Source organism: Petaurus breviceps, unplaced genomic scaffold (assembly GCF_028583685.1).
Source record: "Petaurus breviceps papuanus isolate PSGF00001 unplaced genomic scaffold, PetGlider_PUasm1.0 131, whole genome shotgun sequence".
NCBI classification, from domain to species: Eukaryota; Metazoa; Chordata; class Mammalia; order Diprotodontia; family Petauridae; genus Petaurus; species Petaurus breviceps.
Window position 1 is genome coordinate 5,509,339 of NW_027185674.1, and position 22,452 is coordinate 5,531,790.

Sequence of the window (22,452 nt, forward strand, 5' to 3'; positions counted from 1 at the left end):
AGGAACAGTTCTGGGCCAGGGAAGTATGTGTGGATGACCTGAAACACACAATCTGTACTCATCTCCATCCTTCTTCAAAATATAGCTCAAGAACTATCTTCTGTATGAAGCTTCCTCTGATTTCTGCCCTCCTACTCTTCAATTTAGTTGCCTTCCCTCCAAAACTACCTATTTTGTGAATATATTTGTAAAGTTTATACTTCTATATACATATGCACTTCTATGCACTTGTCCTCTCCCCCATTAGAACGAAAGTTCATTGGGAGTAGGGATTGTTTCATTCTTTGTACCTATATCCCAAGTGTTAAGCACTGTGCCTGGTACGTTGTAGGGGCTTAATAAATACTTGTGCACTGATTGACTAAAAAAATGTGAAAGAGCCACATTGTAAAAGGGTTTTAAATGACTAGCTTTTCATTTTATTCTAGAAACAATAGAGAACTGTGACAACTGTTATGGAGTAGGGGAGTGACAACTGCAGACGTGTTAAGAAGGGTAGTGACCTGATCAAACCTCTGCTTTAAGATTATTGTGGTGGAAAGAGATGGGGAAGACTGGAAGCCAGGAGTCAAATTAAAATGGAGTCCAGGTATAAAGCGATAAAGGTTTGAATTAGAGTGGAGAGAAGGAAAAAGATGTGAGATAAGCTGTGAACAGATAAAACTTGGCAATTCATTTAAGAGGTAAGGAAGGAGAAAGAGCTGCGGATGATTCCAGGTTTGTGAATGTGTATAACTAAAGGGAGAGTGGTGTTTTTAGCAGAGATAGAAAGGTTCGGAAAAGGGTTGAGCTCAGGGTGCAGAAAAAGGAGGCCTGATTTTGGACATTTTGAGACTGAAAAGCCTATGGGATATCAATAGATCTGGGAGTCCTCTGCAAAGGGGTGATAACTAAAACCATGAGAGCTGATGAGATCACCAAGGGGGGGAGAAGAGGAGAAGAGGGCAGAGGACAGAGTCCTAGGGCACATCCATGTTTAGTGGATGAGACAGGAATCATGATCCAACAAAAGAGATTCCTCTTGCTTCCATCATCTGTTTTCTTCCAGTTGGAATAATTTCTCTTTATATTTTCAGAATTTTACTAGTGAGGACTTCTGATCCCTCCTGAGTTTAATACTATGCAATTTTAAGCCACAGGATCTGCTATCTCCTTTCTTTAAACTAACCACCCCAATATCTTGGGCTCTTCTCTTCTTTACAGAGAGGTAAAGGAACTTCGAATGTGGAATACTGTATTTACTGGAAAATACAGTCAACATATTGGTTGGTTTTTGTTGAACTGTTTTTTTTTCCTTTCTTTTAAAATGTGGGTTACAAAAGTTAGCTGGGGAGGGAAGGTCTGTCAGTCAATCAATAAACATTTATTAAGGTGCTGCTAGGTGGCGCCGTGAATAAGAGTGCCCAGGACCTGGGATCGGTTCTGGTCTCAGATACTTAACACCCACACAAAATAACTGGCCCTGTAACTTTGGGCAAGTTACTTAACCCCAACGGCTTTAAAAAGAATAAAAAATAAATAAACATTTATTAGGCACGTACTATGCGCCAGGTACTGTGGTAAGTGCTAGGGATGCAAAGAAAGACAAAGGACAGTCCCTGACCCCACGGAGTTAACAATCCGATGAGGTAGAACAAACACAAACAACTATATCTTCTCTTGTTCACAGCTGTGTCATCCACAATGTCTGGCTTTAAGTACAAACCAGGCGATTGAAAAACAATAAAGGAGTAAAACTAAGTATTAAAAGAACCCTAATCAGTTGGCCAGTTTTTCATCTGTTCAAGTCAGATGAATTCCTCGTAATAAAGAAAAGTTTCTTCCAGTTCACCTAGTGACATACTCTCATCTTGCAGATCACAGCATATACAGGGAACTAGAAGAGACCCCAGAGACCACCTAGTCCGACCCCTCCACCTTAGGAAAGAGGAAATTATGGTCCAGAAAGAGAAGGTGCGAGATGACTTTGCTCCAAGTCACTATGTAAGTGAGGCAGCCAGGATTCAAACCCAAGTCGTCTGACTCCAGATCCAGGATTCTTTCCACTGGATCACGTTGCTACTCAATCTCACGGATCATGAAAGAAAATTTCTATTTTAATTCTGAAATTATAACTCTGGGGAACAATCTCTCTAGATGGAAAACCAGACAGTATAGAGGGAATTTTTTTTTCCCTTTTCTTCCCCTCAATTATTTATTTTCATTTTGTTTTTTCCACTAGTATATTTTTTCCAATTACATGTAAAGATAGTTTTCAACATTCACTTTCATAAGATTCTGAGTTCCAAATTTCTTCCTCTCTCCTTCCCTTCCCTCTCCCTCTCCCCTCCCTAAGACAGCAAGCAATCTGATAGGCTATACATGTACAATCATATGAAACATATTTCCACATTAGTCATCTGTCACACAATGTTGCTGTTGATGTGTCCAATGTTCTCCTGGTTCAGCTCACTGCACTCAGCATCAGCTCATGTAAGTCTGTCCGGGTTTTTCTGAAGTCGTCCTGCTCATCATTTCTTATGGAATGATAGTATTCCATTGCATTCATATACCACATCTTGTTCATATGCCCCAACTTGTTCTGCCAATCCCCAATTAATGGGCATCCCCTCAATTCCCAATTCTTGGCCAGCACAAAAAGAACTGCTATAAATATTTTTTTTTAGCATGTGGGTCTTTTCCCCTTTTTTATGATCTCTTTGGTGATCTTAATGGAGCAAAGAGTATGCAGTTTTATAGCCCTTTGGGCATAGTTCCAAATTGTCTCTAGAATGGTTCGATCCGTTGACAACTCCACCAACAATGTATTAGTGTTCCGATGTCTCGCATCTTCTGCAGCATTTGTCATTTCCCTTTTCTGACCTATCAGCCAATCTGATAGGGATGGAGGGATTTCGGTCCACGAGTGCCCTGCCAATGAAACCATGGCTCTCGAAGTGACTTTAAGCGTCAAGGCCTTCTGCACACCCATTCTGCCAAACAGAACGGCTTGGGGACAAAAGCCGGGCTTGTTACTCCAAGTTTGGGGGCTCCCACCCATCGGTCTTTCGTCTGAGCCTCTTCTGTTGCTTTATGTCCGCCGAAAGCGGGGGGCGGCCCCCCGCCAACGCCCGCTGAGCCTGGCCTGGAGGCCAGAGATCCCTGTCTGTCCGAGGACAGGTGGCTGGGATTCCCGGCAGGGGCAGGCGGGCGCGGCGTGACAGACGCGGAGACCGCAAGGTCCTGGGTTCGAGTCCCCCCTGCTGCGGAGCTGCGGAGCTCGGCTCTCCTCCTCTGTGACAGGCCTCAGGCTCGGACTCCACACCCGCTCCGTGACTCTGCGCGCGTGGGCGGGGGTGACAGCACGCAGCGGGAGGCGCCTACGCTTCCCGAAGCCACGGAGGAATGCCCAAGGAGGAGCGGAGGCAGGCGCGGCCAGCCTCGGGGGCAGCTCCCCGCCCAGGCACCAGGGGGCGGCAGCGGCGCTCTGCCGAGCGCTCGTTTGGGCCCTGCAGGCTTCCGTCCCCGACGCGCCACGTCTGCTGGGCGGGGAGAAGGGGGCCGTTAGGCGGCGGCGGCGGAGGCGGAGGCGGCCGCGGGACTCTGGCCATGGCCTTCACGCTGTACTCGCTGCTGCAGGCGGCCCTCCTCTGCGTCAACGCCATCGCCGTGCTGCACGAGGAGCGCTTCCTCAAGAACGGTGAGCGCGGCTGGGCCTGCGAGGGAGCCCGGCCCGGAGGGCGGCCCGGGGGCGGCATGAATGGGGGAGGCGCCCGGGAATGGGGGGGTGCGTGTGTGTGTGCGTGGGTGTGTATATGTGTATGTGTGTGTGTGCACACGCCAGTATAGGGTATAAGACGTGTTCAGTACTGCTGCGTGTGTGTGTGTGGATCAGCATATAACCTCACAAATAGGCTGCAGATGTGTGTCTGCGCGCGTGTGTGTGTAGGGCGGCTGGGTGGTTCAGTGGATAGAGCTCTGGTCCTGCATTCAGGAGGGCCCGAGTTCAAATCCAGTCTCAGATACTTACTAGCTGGGTGACCCTGGGCAAGTCACTTAACCCTCTTTGCCTCAGTTTCCTTGTCTGACATGAGCTGGAGAAGGGAATGGCGAACTTCCCCAGGACCTCTGCCAGAAGATCCCCAAACGGGGTCATGAAGAGTCAGAGACAACGGAAAACAACTCCGCACCACCCGTGTGTGTACATGCGTGTGCGTGTGCGTGTTAACGTGTTTGTGTGGCTTAGATTTATGTAGAATGACGCGGATACATTACATTCCTACGGCAACAAAAAGCCCCTAGAATATGCTTTGCACAGGAAACGCCTATAGCTGACCTATCGGTAAACATAACCGGAATGTCCGGGGGGGGGTCAGTGCCAGACACTGCGCTAGTGGCACATGCTTCCAATAGACTCCGTGACAGACTGACAGACACACACACCCCCCCCAGTATGCGATGGAGGGGCTGTGGGTGTAACAGCCACAGGAGATCTCTCTCCCGCTCTCTCTCCATGCGTATTTTTGTCCTTAGGGGAGGGAGAGCATGTTTTCTAAACAATTTGCCCACCCATTCTTTCATTTACTGTCATGCGCAGAGTAGCATGGTGGAAAGAACATTGAATAATAATGTAATAATAATAATAAAATAATAAAGGCATAGACAGAGGATCATAGACTTTTTTTTTTAAGCTGGAAGAGACCTTAAGAGTCTTATGTGGTCCAACTCATGTCATGGATGAGGAAATGGAAACTCTCTGTGAGGTGAGGTGGTGACTCAGCTAGTATCAGAAGTGTGATTTGAATCCAGGACTTTCTGGTCACTATAGATAAACATATACACAAAAGACATGCATAGAGTAGGTGCTTAATTAATGCTTGTTGGTTGGTTGAGGTTGGCCGTGGGAAAGATGCAAGAACTCTGACCCTCTTTCAAATAGTAAACATTTATGGAGTGCCTACTGTGTTCTAGGCACAGTGCTCAGTGCTAGGGATATAAAGAAATATTTTAAAAAGGAGTAAGCCAGTGGTACTGAGACAAATGCCAGCCTCCTGTCTCTTCCTGAAATTAGATTTGGAATATTTTTAAAATACATTTCCAGAGGCTTTTTTTTTTTAGTAGAATGGGGACTGCATAGGTCTTGTTGAGGGGGAGCCCTAGCAGTGTTCCCTGTGTTCTTTGTTGCTATTTTGTGACTATATAATCCCTTGCCCTTTTTGACATCCCCTCCTCAACTTATGAACCCCTCCACTGTTAGGATTCAGATCGGACTTAATTCCACAAGGCCCACAGCAGCCAGATGTGATACTTTGTATCCTTCGAGTTTCCAATAAATATGTTAGTTGCCTTTCCTTTATCCCTATCTGCTATGCCTACCTAACACTCCTTTTACTCATTTTCCATCTACCTTCTTATCTTTCTACCTTTGGCTTCAGGAAAAAAGTACTGTGTCTGATAAGTGGCAAGTAAATGAGGGAGAGTGCATCGTACATAGCTCAGGCTCAATAAAGATGTTTGCTGGTTGATTGACGAAGAGCCTAGATTCTGAATACACTTATTATTTTTGAATGTTACCAGTGTGCTTGGCAATTTACTTGGCACTACGGTTTTGCAAGATATCACTTTGATTCTAAGCATGCCCTCCATAAAGCAATGATTTAATAAAGGGAAAAATATAGACTAAAATGTCTTCCCGTTGTTAGTGAGTTCCTAATATTACACGTTATGTGATATACTATATCTATATCTAGCACTATACTGCTGTGCAATTTATAGAAATAAGGATATTTTATTGGCTTGGTCAAATTTTGAAATTATTCAGTGAACAAAAATTTCTGGATGCCTACTATATTTTCAACACTTTTAGGTACTGTAGATGTGTAAGACATGGCCTCTGATCTCAAGATGCTGCTTCTTTAATCAGAAGAAACAAACACACAGATAACAATAGTTGTTAATGTATAGTGAAGTATACACGACTTCAGGGGCTACATAGCTAGTTGAACAGAATGCTGGCCTCTAGGCCGAATTCAAGCCTTGCCTATGACATATACCGTCAAGCAGTCAGTAAGCATTTGTTAAGTACTTCCTGTGTGCCAGGAACTGGAGATATAAAGAAAGGGGGAAAAGACCAGTTCCTGCCCTTGAACTATTCACTTGAATTCCAATGGGGGGTTGAGGAGTGGGGAGCAACATGTTAAATAACAAGGTACATACAGAATATATAAAGGATAGATAGAAAGTACTTTCAAGGGGAAGGTCCTGTGCAGAAGGTAAGATTTGAGCTGAATCTTGAACAAAACAGGAGGTGGATAACAGCCAGAACTGTTAAGGCACTGGAAAGGTCAGGTGGAGAGGAGGGTGGAGGGAAAGCATCCCGTGAAAGAAGCAGTAGTGGGCCAGAGTAGCTGGATTGTAGTGTAGAGAGAAGTGCAAGAAACCTGCAAGGGCAAGAAGGGGTCTGCTTAGAAAGAGCTTTAAATTCCAAGCATAGGAATTCATATTTGATGCTTGTTTGTATTTGAGTTTGTTGAATAGGGAGTGACATGGTTTGGCACCTGAGTGGAAGACAGAGTGAAGTGGGGAGAGACTTGAGGCTAGGAGACCAATTGATTAATGTGTGAAGGACTCCCAAACCTTTACTTTCGCTCCCAGACTTTTTCCAGAATTCTGATTCCATATTTCCAGCTGCCTGATGAATCACACTCTACCTTGATGACTTCTTGTCAAACCAAACTTAACATATCCAGTACTAAACTCACTAATTCCCTTCCAGCTGCCAAAAAAAGCCCAAACTCTCATTTCTCTATTCTTGTTGATGGTATTACTATCCTCCCAACACCCCAAGCTCATCCCTCAGTGACTGAGATTCAACCACATGTCCATGTATTTGCCAATTTCTGTCATTTCCACCTCTACCATATATTTTGTATACATTCTCTCCACTCATATCCACTGCAGCCACCCTAATTCTCATACAGACTATTGATTAGCCTTCTAACTGGCCACCTTGCCTGCCCTCTTTAGTACATCTGTCTGAACCTTCCTTCATACCAAGTCAAGCCAAGTGAACTTACTATAATACTGCCCAAACTAACTTCCACTAACCTCTCTAATCATTTCACTATTTCAGTAACTTTCACTGAGTCATCATTGCCTATGGAATGAAGTATACATGATCCTGACCTGCATCCTTAAAGCTATCTTCTGGCACTTCATAAATGCTTAATGATTTATTGTTATCGATCTATAGTGGAATCCCTTCTACTTTATTGAAATCCTTCATATCAAGACCCAGTTCATGTGTTATCTTCAAGGCAATCCTTTCCGTCCTCTACTGTCACGACCTGTCATTTGAACATACCTTAGTCTCCCTAGTAACATGTCATTAATGCCCCTCTCCTCACCCACCCCCAGTTAGATTGAAAATTGTTTGAGAATAAGGTCTCTGATGCACATATCCTTACATCCCAGGAGCTTAGAACAGTTCTTTTCACCACAGAGTAGGCACTTAATACATGCTTGCTGAATAAGGGAATGGAATAAAAGTCCAAGCTGGAGATTGACATGTGGGAATCGTCTGTATAATGTAAAGAAGTCATAAGGATGCACAAACACTCCAAGGAATTAAGTGGATTAAGGAAGAAAGTAGAGTATCAAGAACAGAGTCCTAGGAAACATGTATGGAATCACAAGAATGAAAAAAAAAAGAAGAAACTAGACAGAAAAGGTGGCAGGAGCAGGAGAACCAGGGTAGTGATTCCAGCTTAGAAATAGAAACCTAGAAAGGAGAAAGTTTCAAGAACTAAAGTTGGTCACCAGCATCAAATGCCAAAACAAAGTCAAGTAAAATAAGAACTGAAAAAAAAAAGGCCATTGGATTTAGTTAGAAACTGGTTATTAGTGACCTTCCATAGAACAGTGTGGGTTTTGTAGTGGATCAAGAAGTAACTGGAATGATTGAGTGGTGATGTAGTCTTCTATCTCATATAAGGGCAAAACAAGGTTTCATAATCTGCCAAGAGCAAAGTAACTTTTTTTATGTTGAAAAATTAACAAGAAACCCATGCTGTAATAATCTTCTTACTGACCTAAACTTTAAAATTTTGGTGTCTTGTGCTGTCTAAAAATGTCCTGGTTTTCACTCAGAGACTATGTTGTAATGTTAACACCATAGAGACCTGCAGACCCTTGGGAGGAAGTTTGGCTAGGAATAGGGCATTCTAGCCAGGGAACTGAATCAGAGCTGAACAAAGAGCAGAGAGAGGAGTGAGCTTGAAGTCCTATCTCTCAAGCACCTGGGTGAGGCTACCTATCCAGCAGGGACTGTGGCTGAGATAAGTGGAACACAGTCTCAGATCTAGTACAGATGTGGACATGAGGTTGTGTATTGGGCAGGAACAAAAGCAAGTTCTGACCAAGGACCAGGAGTATCCAGTGTGAATTGAGGCTGAAGCTTATGGCTATATTCCAGGGACAGGAGCAAGATCCTTGGCCGTGTAACAGGCAGGAAATAGATATTCTTTGATCTTAGATTTAGCTCACACACCTAGCTAGGACCTAAAGAGTTTTGTTGCTTCAAACCTTCAGAGCTGTCCAGCTGATATACAGTGGGTGGGACTGGCCAGCACTTACCTGGTGGAACTCTAGCCAGGGACAAGCTTGCACTTCTATTGCCCAGACCAAAATCAAAATTCAAGCTGCCAAGACAGCAGTCAGTCTGTTCTCTATATCAGAGTGCTCAGGGCAGAGGTGTCAAACTCATAGCCCAGAGGCTGTGCGACCTACATCAGACTGAAATGCAATTGGGAAATGTTTCACAGAAGAAGTAGAAGTATAGCACACCACTGATAATGTGAATTTGAGGTTTTCTAAGTCCGCATGCAGCTGGCAGGGATCTGTCTCTATTTGCATTTGACACTGCTGGTTTAGGGCATTTGAAAGTGTTCAGCTTCTTCACTGAGCCACCCCTACGTCCTTGGAGAGCAGTGACCTCAGTAACCTCAGAAAAGCAGCAGGAGGGCACTGGAGAATACAGTTCAGTATCAACACCCCAGCTCTATGAGGCTGGAAGAAGAAGTAAACAAAATATACTGATGCTAAAGAACTGTTCTGAAGTCTGGAATGAACAAGACACAAACCAAGAAAAGAAAATAACTCAGCATCTACAAGCAAAGCCTCAAAGTAAAATTCAACTTGGACAAAGTCAACTAGAATTCCTGGAAGAAATGAAGTGAGTTTTTTAAGTGATATTACAAATGAAATGAGAGCCCTAAAGGAAAGAATTGGAAAAGAAATGAGAAATCTGAATAAAAGATTTGAGAATTAACTGCTCAATACAGAGGTCCGAAACCTTGCCCAAGTAACAGACCCCTTCAGAAACAGAATGGAACAAAGAGAAGTTAAGATAAAATAAGAAATATTTCAACAAAGACAAAAGAGTAGGAGAAAAAAAATAGAAGGAAATGTAAGATATATTATATCAAAAAAACTGGCCTAGAAAACTGGTCAAGGAAAAAAATTAAGAATCATTGAACCACCAGAAAACTGGTGTGTAGGCGTGTGTTTAAATAAAGACCCTGGATTGCATATTTCAAGGAGTCATGAATGAAAACCTTGCAGTCCTATTAGAACAAGAGAGCAAAATGAAAATAGAAAGAATTCACCTGTCAGCCCCAAATTAAAAGCTCCCCAAAATGCCATAGCCAGATAGAAATCTGAGTTCCAAGTACCAAGGAGTCACGATCAAGATGACACAAGATTTGCCAATTACCAGGATAAAGGAGAAGAGATCCTAGAATATAATAGGAATGGCTAGGTGGCACAGTGAATAGAGCACCAGCCTGGAGTCAGGAGGACCTGAGTTCAAATCTGGCCTCAGACACATAACACTTACTAGCCGTGTGACCTTGGGCAAGTTACTTAACCCCAATTGCCCTCCAAAAAGCAAAAAAAAAAAAGAATATAACATCTGTAAAAGGTTTAGACTTACAACCAAATTAGTTTTTTAAATAGTTTAAATACTATTTAATCCTATGACTTTTTGTGAGCATGGTACATTCTCTACTTACAGATCATAAATTGGATGGATTGGTAGATAGTCTTTTAAGAGTTAATGGTATTTCCCCAATAGGTAAATGGTCAAAGGATATGAACTGCAAATTATTCACAGTGACATGAAAGAATGCTCCAAATCACTAATGATAAGAGAATTCAATGTAAATCAAGACAACACTGAGGTTTCACCTTACACTTTGCAAACTGATAAAAAGGACAGAAAATGGCAACACAGTTGGCGATATTGTGGAAAGATAGACATTGTTGGGGGAACTACAACCACTTTGGAAAGCAGTTTAGAATTATACAAATAAAATTACTAAATGTCCATACCCTTTGAACTGTTAACTGGAATTATACCTCATCAATAAAGAGAAAGTCTCTTTATACTACAAAATATTTATAGCTACACTTTTTTGATAGCTCAGAATTGGAAAGAAAGTAGATGCCCATCACTTTAGGAATGGCTAAACAAATTGTGGTATATGAATGTGATGGAGTGTTATTCTGCTGCAAGAAATGATGTGTGTGTGTGTGATGAATACAGAAAAGCATGGAAATAATCCTATGAAATGAGGCAGAGTGAAGTAAGCAGAGCCAAAAAAACAACATACACACTAAGTATGTCAATGTAAATGGAAAGAATGACTCCCCACCCCCCAAAAAAATCAAAAGTAAATGTTTAAAAATATATTAAGCAGAGCTTGAATGAAGAGATATGAAAACATACCTCTAACCTACCCTTTTGTGGAGGTGGGAGGTCCACAGGTGTTAACACATTGCACATGCTTTTGGATATTTTTAGTGCATCAATCAGTTGTGCTGACTTTTTTTCCCCTCTAAAAAAGATTCTTTGTTGTATAAGATGGCTTTCTGGGAGGGGGAGGGTACTTGGGATAATTATGGCGATATGAGAAATAGAAGATGTCAATAAGAACTTGTTTTTTTTACAAGAAATGAATTTAGTAAACAAACCTGTATCACAGGGTATTTAAGATTTTTTTTTAATGAAGCATATTCAAATTTGGAGCTATGCCCAAAGGGCTATAAAACTGCATGCCCTTTGATTCAGCAATAGCACTGCTGGGTCTTTATCGCAAAGAGATCATGAGAGAAGGAAAAGGACCCATATATACAAAGATATTTATAGCAGCTCTCTTTGTGGTGACCAAGAATTGGAAATTGAGGACATTCGTATTATTCAGATTCCAGTAGTTCCAATTGGAAATCCAGTCTGAGGCTGAACAAGTTGTGGTACGTGATTCTGTTGGAACACTATTGTGCTGTAAGAAATGATGAGCAGGAAGATTTCGGAAAAACCTGAAAAAAACTTACATGAACTGACGCTGAGTGAATTGAGCAGAACCAGGAGAACATTGTATATAGTAATAGCAACATTATGCAAGCATCGACTTTGATAAGACTGCTCCTTTCAGCAGTGCAGTGATCTAAGACAATTCCAAGGGATTCATTGAATGATGGAAAATCTTATCCATATCCAGAGAAAGAACTATGGAGTTTGAATGCAGATCGAAGTATACTATTTTCTCCTTTTTTGTTTTTCTGTTTTCTCTTTCTTCTGGTTTTCCCCTTTGGTTCCAGTTCTTCTTTCACAACATGACTAATGTGGAAGTATGTTTAAAATGATTGTATAAGTATAGCCTACATCAGATTGCATGCCATCTTGGGGAGGGGGTGGGAAGGGGAAGGAAGGAGAAAAAATTTGGAACTCAAACTCTCATAAAAGTAAATATTGAAAGAATGAAGCCTATTCAATCACTTTATTCTCACTAAAATGTAATTATTATTAATGATAATGTTTTACTGGGAGCAAAAAGAGGGTTGTACCATTAATGTTTTACCAATTGTACAATTGTGGAGAAGAATAAATTAAACTGCCTATTGGATTTCCTAAATTGGATGTCCCATAGACATCTTAAACCTGTATTGAAAACTGAACTCATTATTTTTCCCCTGAAACTCTCTCTTCCTCCTAACTTCCCTATTACTATGAAGTATACAACCATCCTTCCAGTGATCCAGGCTCACAACCTATGTGTCATCCTTAATTTTTCACTCTCAATCCCTCCAATTCTTAGTGACCCTATTTGGAGTTTTCTTTTGCAAACATCCTAGAATGTTTACCATTTCCTTCTCCAGCTCATTTTACAGATGAGAAAACTGAGGTCAGCCCAGGGTCACACAGCCAGTAAGTGTCTGCCGCTGAATTTGAACTCCAATCTTCCTGACTCCAGGTGCAGTGTTTTATCCACTATGCCACCTACCTGCTCATGAAGATCTATAATATAAGAGAAATAAAATAGAGAAGCTGGGAAGATCACTTGGAAAGATTGAGGGAAAGCAACTGACCACAGATTTTGCTGGAATATAAGTTCACAGATTTTAGATCAAGGAGCAGACAGACATTATCATTATTATTAGATGGGAAAATGCTATTTAAATTGTAAAATCTTAACTAGATTAATTCCAGGTAAACACAATAATTCTTTCAAGTAAAGCAGACAGCAAAACTTACTCCTAGGTCCAATTATATGTAAAAATTGATTGTTACTGCTCTGAACTAGCTGAGTAATTATTCAACCCCCTAATTTGACTGGACTATAGTTTTGATCTGAAAAATAAAAGTTCTTTATTTCTTTTTGAAAACAGGGTAGAGTGTCGTAATATTACTTCTCTGAATCGAGTACCATTGGCTATTCCAGTTTGAAGTTTGCTTTGTAAATTAAAAAATGCATTATAAATGATTTATTTTTATATCTGTTTCTGCTTTCAATCAAAAGTAAAAGATATTTGACCTAAAGTATTTAACTTATTATTGTTTTATCTAAGAGGTAATCCAATTTCCCGATAATTTGGAATCTTTAACAGTAGCTTGAATTAATCTTTTTCAAGATGGATGGCTCTGTTGCTAATGTAGTAAGGTGAGTGCGTAATAAATTTTAACATAGCTAATCATCTTTGTATTATGCAGTTGGCTGGGGAACAGACCAGGGAATTGGAGGCTTTGGAGAGGAGCCAGGAATTAAATCACAGCTAATGAACCTTATTCGATCTGTACGAACAGTTATGAGAGGTAAGAAGGAGAAACAGTAGCTATTTTCTTACATCCTTCCCTATGAAGTATTAATTCTGTGCTTTGGTCTGAGGAGCTTCACATGAACCCAGCATCCTCTCTATAATGGAGCCTTCTGTGTCAGCTCTGAGCCTTTACAAGCTGAGGAATCACCACATTTGGTATCCATGCCTTGCTCTGTCACTGTGCCCTTGGGCAAGTCACATTATCTTTTAGAAACAGTTTCCTCATCTGTACAGTAAAGATATACTTGCATTACCTAGCCCTCAGATTCTTGCGAGGAGACTGCTTTATAAACTTTAAGTGCTATTTAAAAGTAAGTATTATTCATTTAGCTTGTTTTCCCCTTGTCTTATAAGACATTTAATGTAAGCAAGTTATTCTTCAGATCTTGCTATGCTTCTTCTAGAATCTTAGGCCAAAACTTAACATTTCATATTCTTGTTAGTTTTTTTTTTTAAGTTTTTAGAACCAATCTAAACACAGTAATTTGCACAGACCTCTAGTTCTGTTGAAAACTGTGGGGAAAATAAGCTCAGAAACTCCAGATTTAAATATTTGGCAAACCAGAGCCTTTAGAGTTATTCTAGTGATGTCTGGTGAGCAGATAAGTTTGTTAAGAACTTAAGTGTGGAACTGTTAAATCTTACATTTAGTGCAAGATTTTTGAGTTCCACACACCAGGGGGTGTCAGTCAACTTCTTTTCCCTCCAAGGTGTCAGATATTTCTGTTTCATTATTCATTGAAGAATATTCTTTCTTATTTTCCAAACATCCCTTGTTTAAATTAACAAGTATTTGTTTTTGTTTGTTTTGCAGTGCCATTGATAATAGTAAATTCGATTGCAATTGTGTTACTTTTACTGTTTGGGTGAACTTCAGTGGTAGGAAAAAAAAATTGGAGAATCAGAAGTGGAGAAACCAGCAGAAGCCATCGCTTCAGTCGTTATTGGGATGTGTAGCTTAGCTGGCCAAGCTTGCACTTGAAGTAAACTACAAAGCTGACAATAAAACGACAGTTCCTATTTATCTGATATTTTATTGTTCCACTTGCTGTTTCATTACAAAAGACCAGATCTTTGGAGCAGTACTGCTTCAGGTTTTTTCGGCTGACTGTTAATAATAATCCATGATATCTTAATGATTGCTAAAAGGGCACCAACTTGTTCCTTTTATTTTGGTTTCAATTTCTCACTTCTCAGGGATGAATTTCTTTCTAGTATATTTCCCATTGACAAAGCCATTATGGAGAAGAGGGTCCTTCACCCCAGTTAAATTTCAAAACATTGTTATAATTACAGCATCTTAAATTATGCCCCTGTAATTTGGATGTTTTCTTTTTAATTGTTTTTAATTCACTTGGCAGATTTGGAAGAACTTTATTTTTAGTCAAAGAAAGAGTTTTAAATAGTCATTTTGATTGTATATTGTTTCTGTTGTCACAGCAATTTAAAAAAAAATCTCACATATGTAACACCCATCCAGCCGTTCTGACATCAGTGAGAATTCCAGTTAAAGAAGCAAATAACCTCATTTGTCCAATTTTCTTGCATTTTTGTCTCCAAGATTGTTTTTGTGTAATATTTTACCAGATTGGCAAAATCAGAACAGAGTTTGTATTTTTTTCACTGTTAGAAAAATACTGTGCCCTTTTTACAATAGTAGTGATTTGTTAAAAAAAAAAATAATAATTTTCATTCTGACAGAACTTATCACATTACTTGTATCCTAAGCAATCAATACTGGATCCTATTACAATATAAAGGCCAGATTTATTGTGAATTAAGGGCTGTCTAAAAACCCATTTTATGTCACTTTTCTTTTTTATACTCACGTAGTATACTAAGATGTTCTTAACTCTTCCTCTTGAGTAAGAGTAGACTTCTTCCGGATAAAGAGGTTTTTGGGGGGAAGAAATGTTTTTTGCATTACTTCTTGCACCATCTTGTGAAGTCATTGACTCAACCCAAAATACACTTCTGCTTCTCCTGGGGAGTTTTATACCAAAAACAGTTTTATACAACAGGTAGAAATTATGTATGGATAATTGGGAGGGAGGAGGATTATCAGTTGCAGTATTTTAAAGAAATAGAATTTCTTTGTTTTTGGAGAAATTTTGTAAATAAATTTGAATTTCTAAGTTAAGTACTTGTTTTTTTAACTTAGTATATGCTGATGCAATCCAACAGACATTTGTTAAGGATGTATTATGTGCAAGGCAAAGACAAAATGAGAAACAGTCCCTGCCCTCAAGCAATTTACATTCTCTTGGGGGAATATCATATGGAAACAGAAACATGGTAATTTGAGGAAGGAGAGAGCACTAATGCCTAGGCATATAGGAAAGGCTTTCATAGAAGGCAGTACATGAACTGGTGCTTAGATGAAGCTAGGGATTCAAAGAGGGAGAGGTGAAGAAGTACATTCAAGACATAGGGGACAGCCTTTGCAAAATGAGAGATGGGGTGTCAGGTTCAGAGAACATTAAAGAGGTCACTTTGGCAGGAACGTGGACTTAGAGGTAGAATTAGCAGCACTTGGCAAATGATTGGGGGGGGGTTGGAGTGAGGAAAAGGTGAGAATGACAGGTTGCAAAATTCAGTGACTAGAAGGATGGTGATGCCCTCAGCAGAAATAGGGAAATTGGGAGGACGGGTGAGTTTGAGGGAGAAGATAAGTTCTGCTTTTGGATGGGGGGGGTTAGACATGGAAGGTGAGCCCGTGAAGGAGATTTGTGAAGTACACACATAGAGAAGCAAGAGAACAGTGTCCTGAAAACACCTGGGGGAGAAGATGCAGGTAGGCACAAGTTAAGTGCTGCGGAGAGATTGAAAAGGACATTAGTTTTAGTAACTAAGATATCCATCACTGGTGATGTTGCAGAAGGCAGTTTTAGTTGAATAGTGGAGTCAGAAAAATGGAAAGGAATTGAGGAAGGTAAGGCAAAAGTGTAGTGGCCTTTTCTTGGGGTTTGTAACAGTATTGCTTTGTCTTTTACTCTAAAACTGGAGGGCACCATTTTGTGAAACTATAGCAGCAATATCATAAAAAAAGTTAGAAGAGAGCCACAGTAGGGGGAGAGCTGTTAACAAGAGGAAGAGGCATTCACAAAATATAGATAATTTCAACAGCATGATAGTGAAAAGCTTTTGCACAAAATCTGCAGCTTGGATAAGAAGGGAAGCCAGTAATATACATGTGTGTTTAAAGCTGAATGCTGTATTATAATGACTGTACACACAAACATAACGAAGGGCCATCCCTGAATGGATTTGATCAAGGGTATTCCAACAATTCTCAAAAGAATAGCAAACTATGAACCATATGAAAGATTGGTTTTACCTCATATCTAGTATAAATTGGTAAAGACAAAAATGGAAATTTTTTTGAATTACAAACTATTTTTATTAATTTTATTAATTGCAAACTATGAACCATATGAAAGATTGGTTTCACCTCATATCTAGTAAATTGGTAAAGATGACAAAAATGGAAATATGACGTAGAAAAACAGGTATACTGCTATATGGTTGACAGATCTATCCAGCCATTTTAGAGAACAATTTGAAGTAATTCTGAGAAAGTGACTAAAATGTCCACTTATCCAAACATCCTTTTACCTAGAGATCCCATTACATGGAATATACCTTAAAGCTTGAAAACAAAAGAAAATACTTCCATACTCCAACATATTCATAGCAGCACGATTTGTAGTAGCAAGGAATTGGAAACTTAAGTAGTAGATGGTAGATGCCCATTGGCTGAGAAATCACTAAACAAATTGTACGTGGCTATTGTACTCAAGTAGTTCCTGCCCCAAGGGTTCCTCTCTCACTCTGATTGGAGGACTTCTCCCTGATTCTCAACTATTTAAGAATGATGCCCAGGGAATTCTCATCATTTCCCATATGACTACTTTTCTGGACTTCATCATCTCTAGAAACTCCTCATTCTGCAAGATGAAATCAACTTGGAAATTCACACATCAGATCATTGTCCACTTTGCTACATCATTTCATTATGCCTCACTCTCCTGGGTCATTCCTATTCCCCCCCCCCCCCCCCCTTTTTTTTTTTTTTTTGCTTTTTGGAGGGCAAATTGGGGTTGACTTGCCCAAAGTCACATGGTTAGTGTGTCAAAGTGTCTGAGGCCACATTTGAACTCAGGGCCTCCTGACTCCAGGGCTGGTGCTCTATTCTCTGCGACACCTAGCTACCCAACCCTCCCCCTTTTCAGTCTATTTTTATGTGTTATGTTCCCTTCCCCATTAGATTGTGAGCACCTTGAAGGCAGGATCTATCTTTATCCCTTTCTATCACAGTGCTTAGCATGCAGTAGGTGCATAATGTTAATTGAATGTAACTGCACAGTAAGAAAACATGAATATAATGAATTCAGGGGATCACAGGAAGACTTATAGAAGCCACTGTAAAAGTGAAGTAAGCAGAACAAAAAAAAAAAACCAATATTCACAATGACTAAATGATATAAATAGAAAAACAGAAAAGACTGAATATTGTGTAATTCTAAAATGACCAAGCTTGGTCCAGGAGAAATGAGAAAATGCACCTCCCTCCCTTCTATGAAGAGACAGTGGTCTCTGGGTGAGGAATATGGCATATACTGTCAGATTGAGTTTGATACATTTATTAGCTTTGCTGAATTGGGTTTTTTCCCCTTTTTAAAGTCTTTGTTCCAAGAGGAGAGTGAGAGATGTATTTGGAAACCATGGTGATGCAAAAACAAAAGATAGCCTTTATTTTAAATTCTTTTAAAAGAAAGCGTAGGGGTGGCTAATGGTGCAATGAATCGGGAATGGAATCGGGAGGAGCTGAGTTCAAATCCAGCCTCAGACATTTAACACTTATTAGCCATATGACATTGGGCAAGTCACTTAACCCCAATGGCCCTGCCTTCCCCCCTCCAAAAAGCACTAAAAAGAAAAGCATAGCGGCTTAGATTTAGAGCTGGAAGGCGTCTCAGTTCTTTTCCAATCCCCTCATTTTACAGATGGAAGAAACAGGTTCTGAGGAGTGAAATGATCTGCCCAGTGTCACATGTATGGTAAATAGTTATCATTGCCACTTATTATAACAGGTTATTCTTTCTAAAAACTATTACAAAGAAAAGAAATTGCTAGTATTTTCAAACCGACTTCAAAAAGAGATCCAATGGCATAGGAGAAGGGTGAAGAATCTGGACGGCTTTTCTTCGGTTTAGAAAAGAACTGACTTGATTACATCAGAGTATATTGAATGTTGCCCTATAAGCAGTGGTGGAAATTGAAATTCAGATCACAACAGTATAAAATTTCCCTGTTTTCTAGGCAGCTTTAGTCCTTTGTATTTCTTCATTTTCCTTCCATGAGAAGTTTACAAATCATTGTAAAAGTACTGAATGTTTCCATGTATAAAGTGAAAACACTTCTCTTGGCCCGGGGCTTGCAATGATATGAAAAGCAAAAAATAATTTCAGTTTCTTAAATTTCTTGATGTACTAACATATTTTGAAATAATTGAATATGTTCTTCCAAAGAGTTGGTGTAAAATATATAGGGTAACTGAGTTTGTTCTACTAAGCAGATTCAAGAGGAAAAGCGTCCAAATTTGAAGAAATTTCTTTATTCATTATGTGGAATCAATTGTACAGAATATAAGAATGATAATCTTTAGTCTGGTTCTATATACATATAGAGATAAATAGATACACACATATATACATATACCTATATATAGGTTTTATCTTGCCTTTATGGCGTTTTAGGAGCAAGGGCTCTATATCCTACAGACTCAAGTGCAGTATCAAAATGTGCTTCAGTCAGACAACTTTGCTAGGATGCAGGGCACTAAATGTTGAATTATTTCTTCTCCATGGCTGCCACTTAATCTAAATTATAACATCTCCTGATGGAAGGAAGACCTGTAAGCTTTTATAGGTTGGCCCCAGTTTTCCCAGGGTAGTCCTGACTCAGGAACCATAGAATCTTATTTTAGCAGACAGTAACCTAAGTGCCTGCCCACATCCTTCCCTAATGATCCATTCCAGGGATTAACAATGTGTGGTCATCTTGGACTCCAATTGTCCACAAGCTGCTGGGACCTTCTACAGGACTCTGAACCTGTGCCTAGTCTTTCTGGCTACTACAGACTTTGACCCACTCCTGTAATTGTTAACCTAGTCTAGCTTCTTTTTTTTTTTTTAGAACTCAGCCTAGCAGAACCCTGTACTAGGTGCTATGCATGGATTAAATAAGAAATAAGTCCCTGATCTATGGGTACATGCAGCATTTGTAGGGAACACACTTCTGGAACTGATGTCATAAATAAATATATCGTGTGTATATATTTTTACACACACAAGTGCACACAAATAAAGTATATATATTCACTCTACTAAGGCTCTTCTTTAAAGTCTCATAGTGTGTAAGTGACCGTGCATTGTCAAGAACCAGAAGAATACAAGCTCTGGTAGGACATATCAAGGGGGCAAGACTGTTGACCAACTACAGTCTGAAGACCAGCCTAAGCCAAGCTTGGAAACAGTGATCATCACGGAGTCCACAGAATGAATTATTTTTGTAACATTCATTAACAGGTGAATTTTTTTCAGCCACAACAACTCTTGACAACTACTAAATTGTAGAGGGATTACAATGTGAATTGATGAAGGGAGTATACACACTAACGAAATCATATATGCTTGAAATATTGAGATATGTATTCACGTAATTGGGTATCTGTCTAAAGGCAAGGGCCTGGTCCAGATGATTTTTTGAGGACCCTTCCAGCTCTAGTATATACATATATCTATGTTTCTGTATATGTATAGGGGGATAGGCATTGTCCCTAAGGTTTTTATTCATATCTATATCTATCTGCTAAAATATGATTCTAATCAGGACTGCCCAGGGTAAATTGGAGCCAACATATAAAAGATCACAAGTCTTCAGTACATATATATATATATACACACGCACATATATACATCTGTGTATATGTATATAGTATATATGTCTATAATTTTAATTTGTATAAAATGGATACATAGATGTATCTCAATAATTATAGTTCACTTGTGTGTGTATATATATATATATGTATAATTTAAGGTTTACAAATAACTTTCATCATAACTGTGAGGTAAATGGTGCAAATATAATATCCATTTACAGGTAAAAGGGCTCAGAGAAGTTAAGTCACTTGTCCATAATCACACAGCGAGTGAATATAAGAGTTAGAATTTTAACCCACATCTTAAAGAAATGGGCTAGTAGAAACTTTTAAAGCAAATTTCAAAATGCAAAAATTATATTTTCTCATTGATTTATTATAATTCCAGGGATGTGTTCTAAAAATTTTTTTAAACTGCTCCTATCTGGACATTTATACGTAGCAAGATGTTAAACAATGAAAAACATTCTCTCCATGTAAGGGGATGGGCACTTTGTCTAGGGTTTTCATTCAATAAAAATTGGGTCAATTTCAGGCTTGTGGATCCAGCCTTGTTCTCTTTTTGGCTTCTATTCAAGAACCTGACCTCCTTGTCCCCTAAGCCCATTGCTCTTCTGACTGTACTTCCTCCTTCCTGGCACCTACTTGTAATGTTTCACTTTTTAAGAAGCAATGGATTTTTTGAGTGTCAAAGGACACGACACTGCTAATGGGAGAGTGGACTGGGTTGTCTGCCTCATTTTAGTAGATAGCTCAGTGTTGATTTTCAATTAGATCTCTAGGTCTTACAGGGGGAAAACAGGAAGTAATATGAGGTTGGATCCATTTGAGCCTCTTGGGGAACAACCTTAAAAAGAATTCAGGCCTACATGATTAAGTTATGCATAATGACCATACTCAGAAGATGATCAGCTCAAGGTAAAATAAATAAACCTCTCTTTCCTGGATACTTTGATCAGTTTCCCCTACTCAATGCAATTCCTTCATTTGGTGGCAAATGTTTCTCCAAATGAGTGATTATGTGATAACCTTGCATCCACACTAGGGAAGGGGAAAAGGAAACTCTTGTAGAAAACTGTGTCAAGGGGCGGCCAGGTAGCACAGCGAGTAAGAGCACCGGCCCCAGTGTCGGGATGACCTTAGCAGCACACCCAGAAATAACTGGCCGTGTAATCTTGAGCAAGTTAATTAACCCCAATTGCTTTAAAAAAAAAAAAACTGTGTCAAAGGAGATTTGTTTGGGATATATATATATATAGCGCTTTCTGGAGGGCAATTGGGGTTAAGTGACTTGCCCAAGGTCACACAGCTAGTTTTTTGAGGCCGGATTTGAACTCAGATCCTCCTGACTCCAGGGTTGGTGCTCTATTCACTGCACCACCTAGCCACCCCCGTTTGATATTTTTTCACAGCTGATTAGAAACAGGAATAGGATTCTGCAGGCCTCCCAATCTGGGTCCAGATTGGGGCACTGCTGTCACTATTGGTGTGGCAGCTCCAAAGATGACTTCCCAGCTTTCCTTTTGTGTATGGGAAAAAGCCTTATCTCTGATGAATATTAGGAAGGTGATTTGTGGAACACGATGTTACCTGATTCCTCTGCTTCCGGATCTAGGCTTTAGTATCTTTGAGCAAAGCAATTGGTTAAGTGAGATGACATTATGAGACTGGAATGTTTTCTGATTTACCAAAGGTGAGATAACAACCGAGGATGTGAAGGAGTTATGGTATGACACCGGGTGCTATGAGGTTGTCTGGTCCAGATGGCCTTTTATCTGGGAAGTTATTGGGAAAAGGAGAGACCTTCTTTTGGTTATAGATGTGACCAAAAAAAGCCCGGGACAATGAACATTTATAGGATACATTCCAATTAAAGGGAGAATAAATAAATTATTTTCTTAAATCAGCAAAGGCTTCATCGAAGTGCCTGTAATTCAATAGAAGAATAAGCTAAAATTCAAAGATCCTAACAAGTCCTTACTTTTTACTATAGCTGTATATAAATGTATGTATGCCTGTATATATTCAATAGCAAGCAATATTAATTCATTTATATTCCTCAGAGTGAGGAAGAATAGCACTTGGATTTTCAAAATTCTAAGAAGTAAAACCATAGCCTTATGCCTATAAATTAGAAAGTGCATAGACCTACGGAGAGCAGACATTGTGGAAAACATCCTATCAATTAAAGTTGGCCCTGTCACAGAGGAAGGTGAGATGACAGCGGGGTGAAGTATTTCTGTTGAAGTGGCGTGCCAGCATCCTGAGCCACCCAGTCTGAAACCCTGGAGTCATGTTTGACTCCTCTCTCCCTCATGTACCACGTCTGACCAGTTGCCGAGTGTAACCAATTGCACCTCCACGTCTTTTCC

The 22,452-nt window shown here is 39.9% G+C and overlaps 1 protein-coding gene across 1 annotated transcript; it reads left to right on the forward strand.

The window, feature by feature from the left end:
• Window positions 1-3,509: 3,509 nt before the first annotated feature.
• Window positions 3,510-14,163, forward strand: IER3IP1 (immediate early response 3 interacting protein 1). The gene is made up of 3 exons (XM_069104719.1): window positions 3,510-3,679; window positions 13,028-13,129; window positions 13,949-14,163. Exons 1-3 carry the CDS (start codon window positions 3,589-3,591, stop codon window positions 14,002-14,004), a joined length of 249 nt encoding a protein of 82 aa, XP_068960820.1. The 5' UTR covers window positions 3,510-3,588; the 3' UTR covers window positions 14,005-14,163.
• The last annotated feature ends 8,289 nt before the right edge of the window (window positions 14,164-22,452 follow it).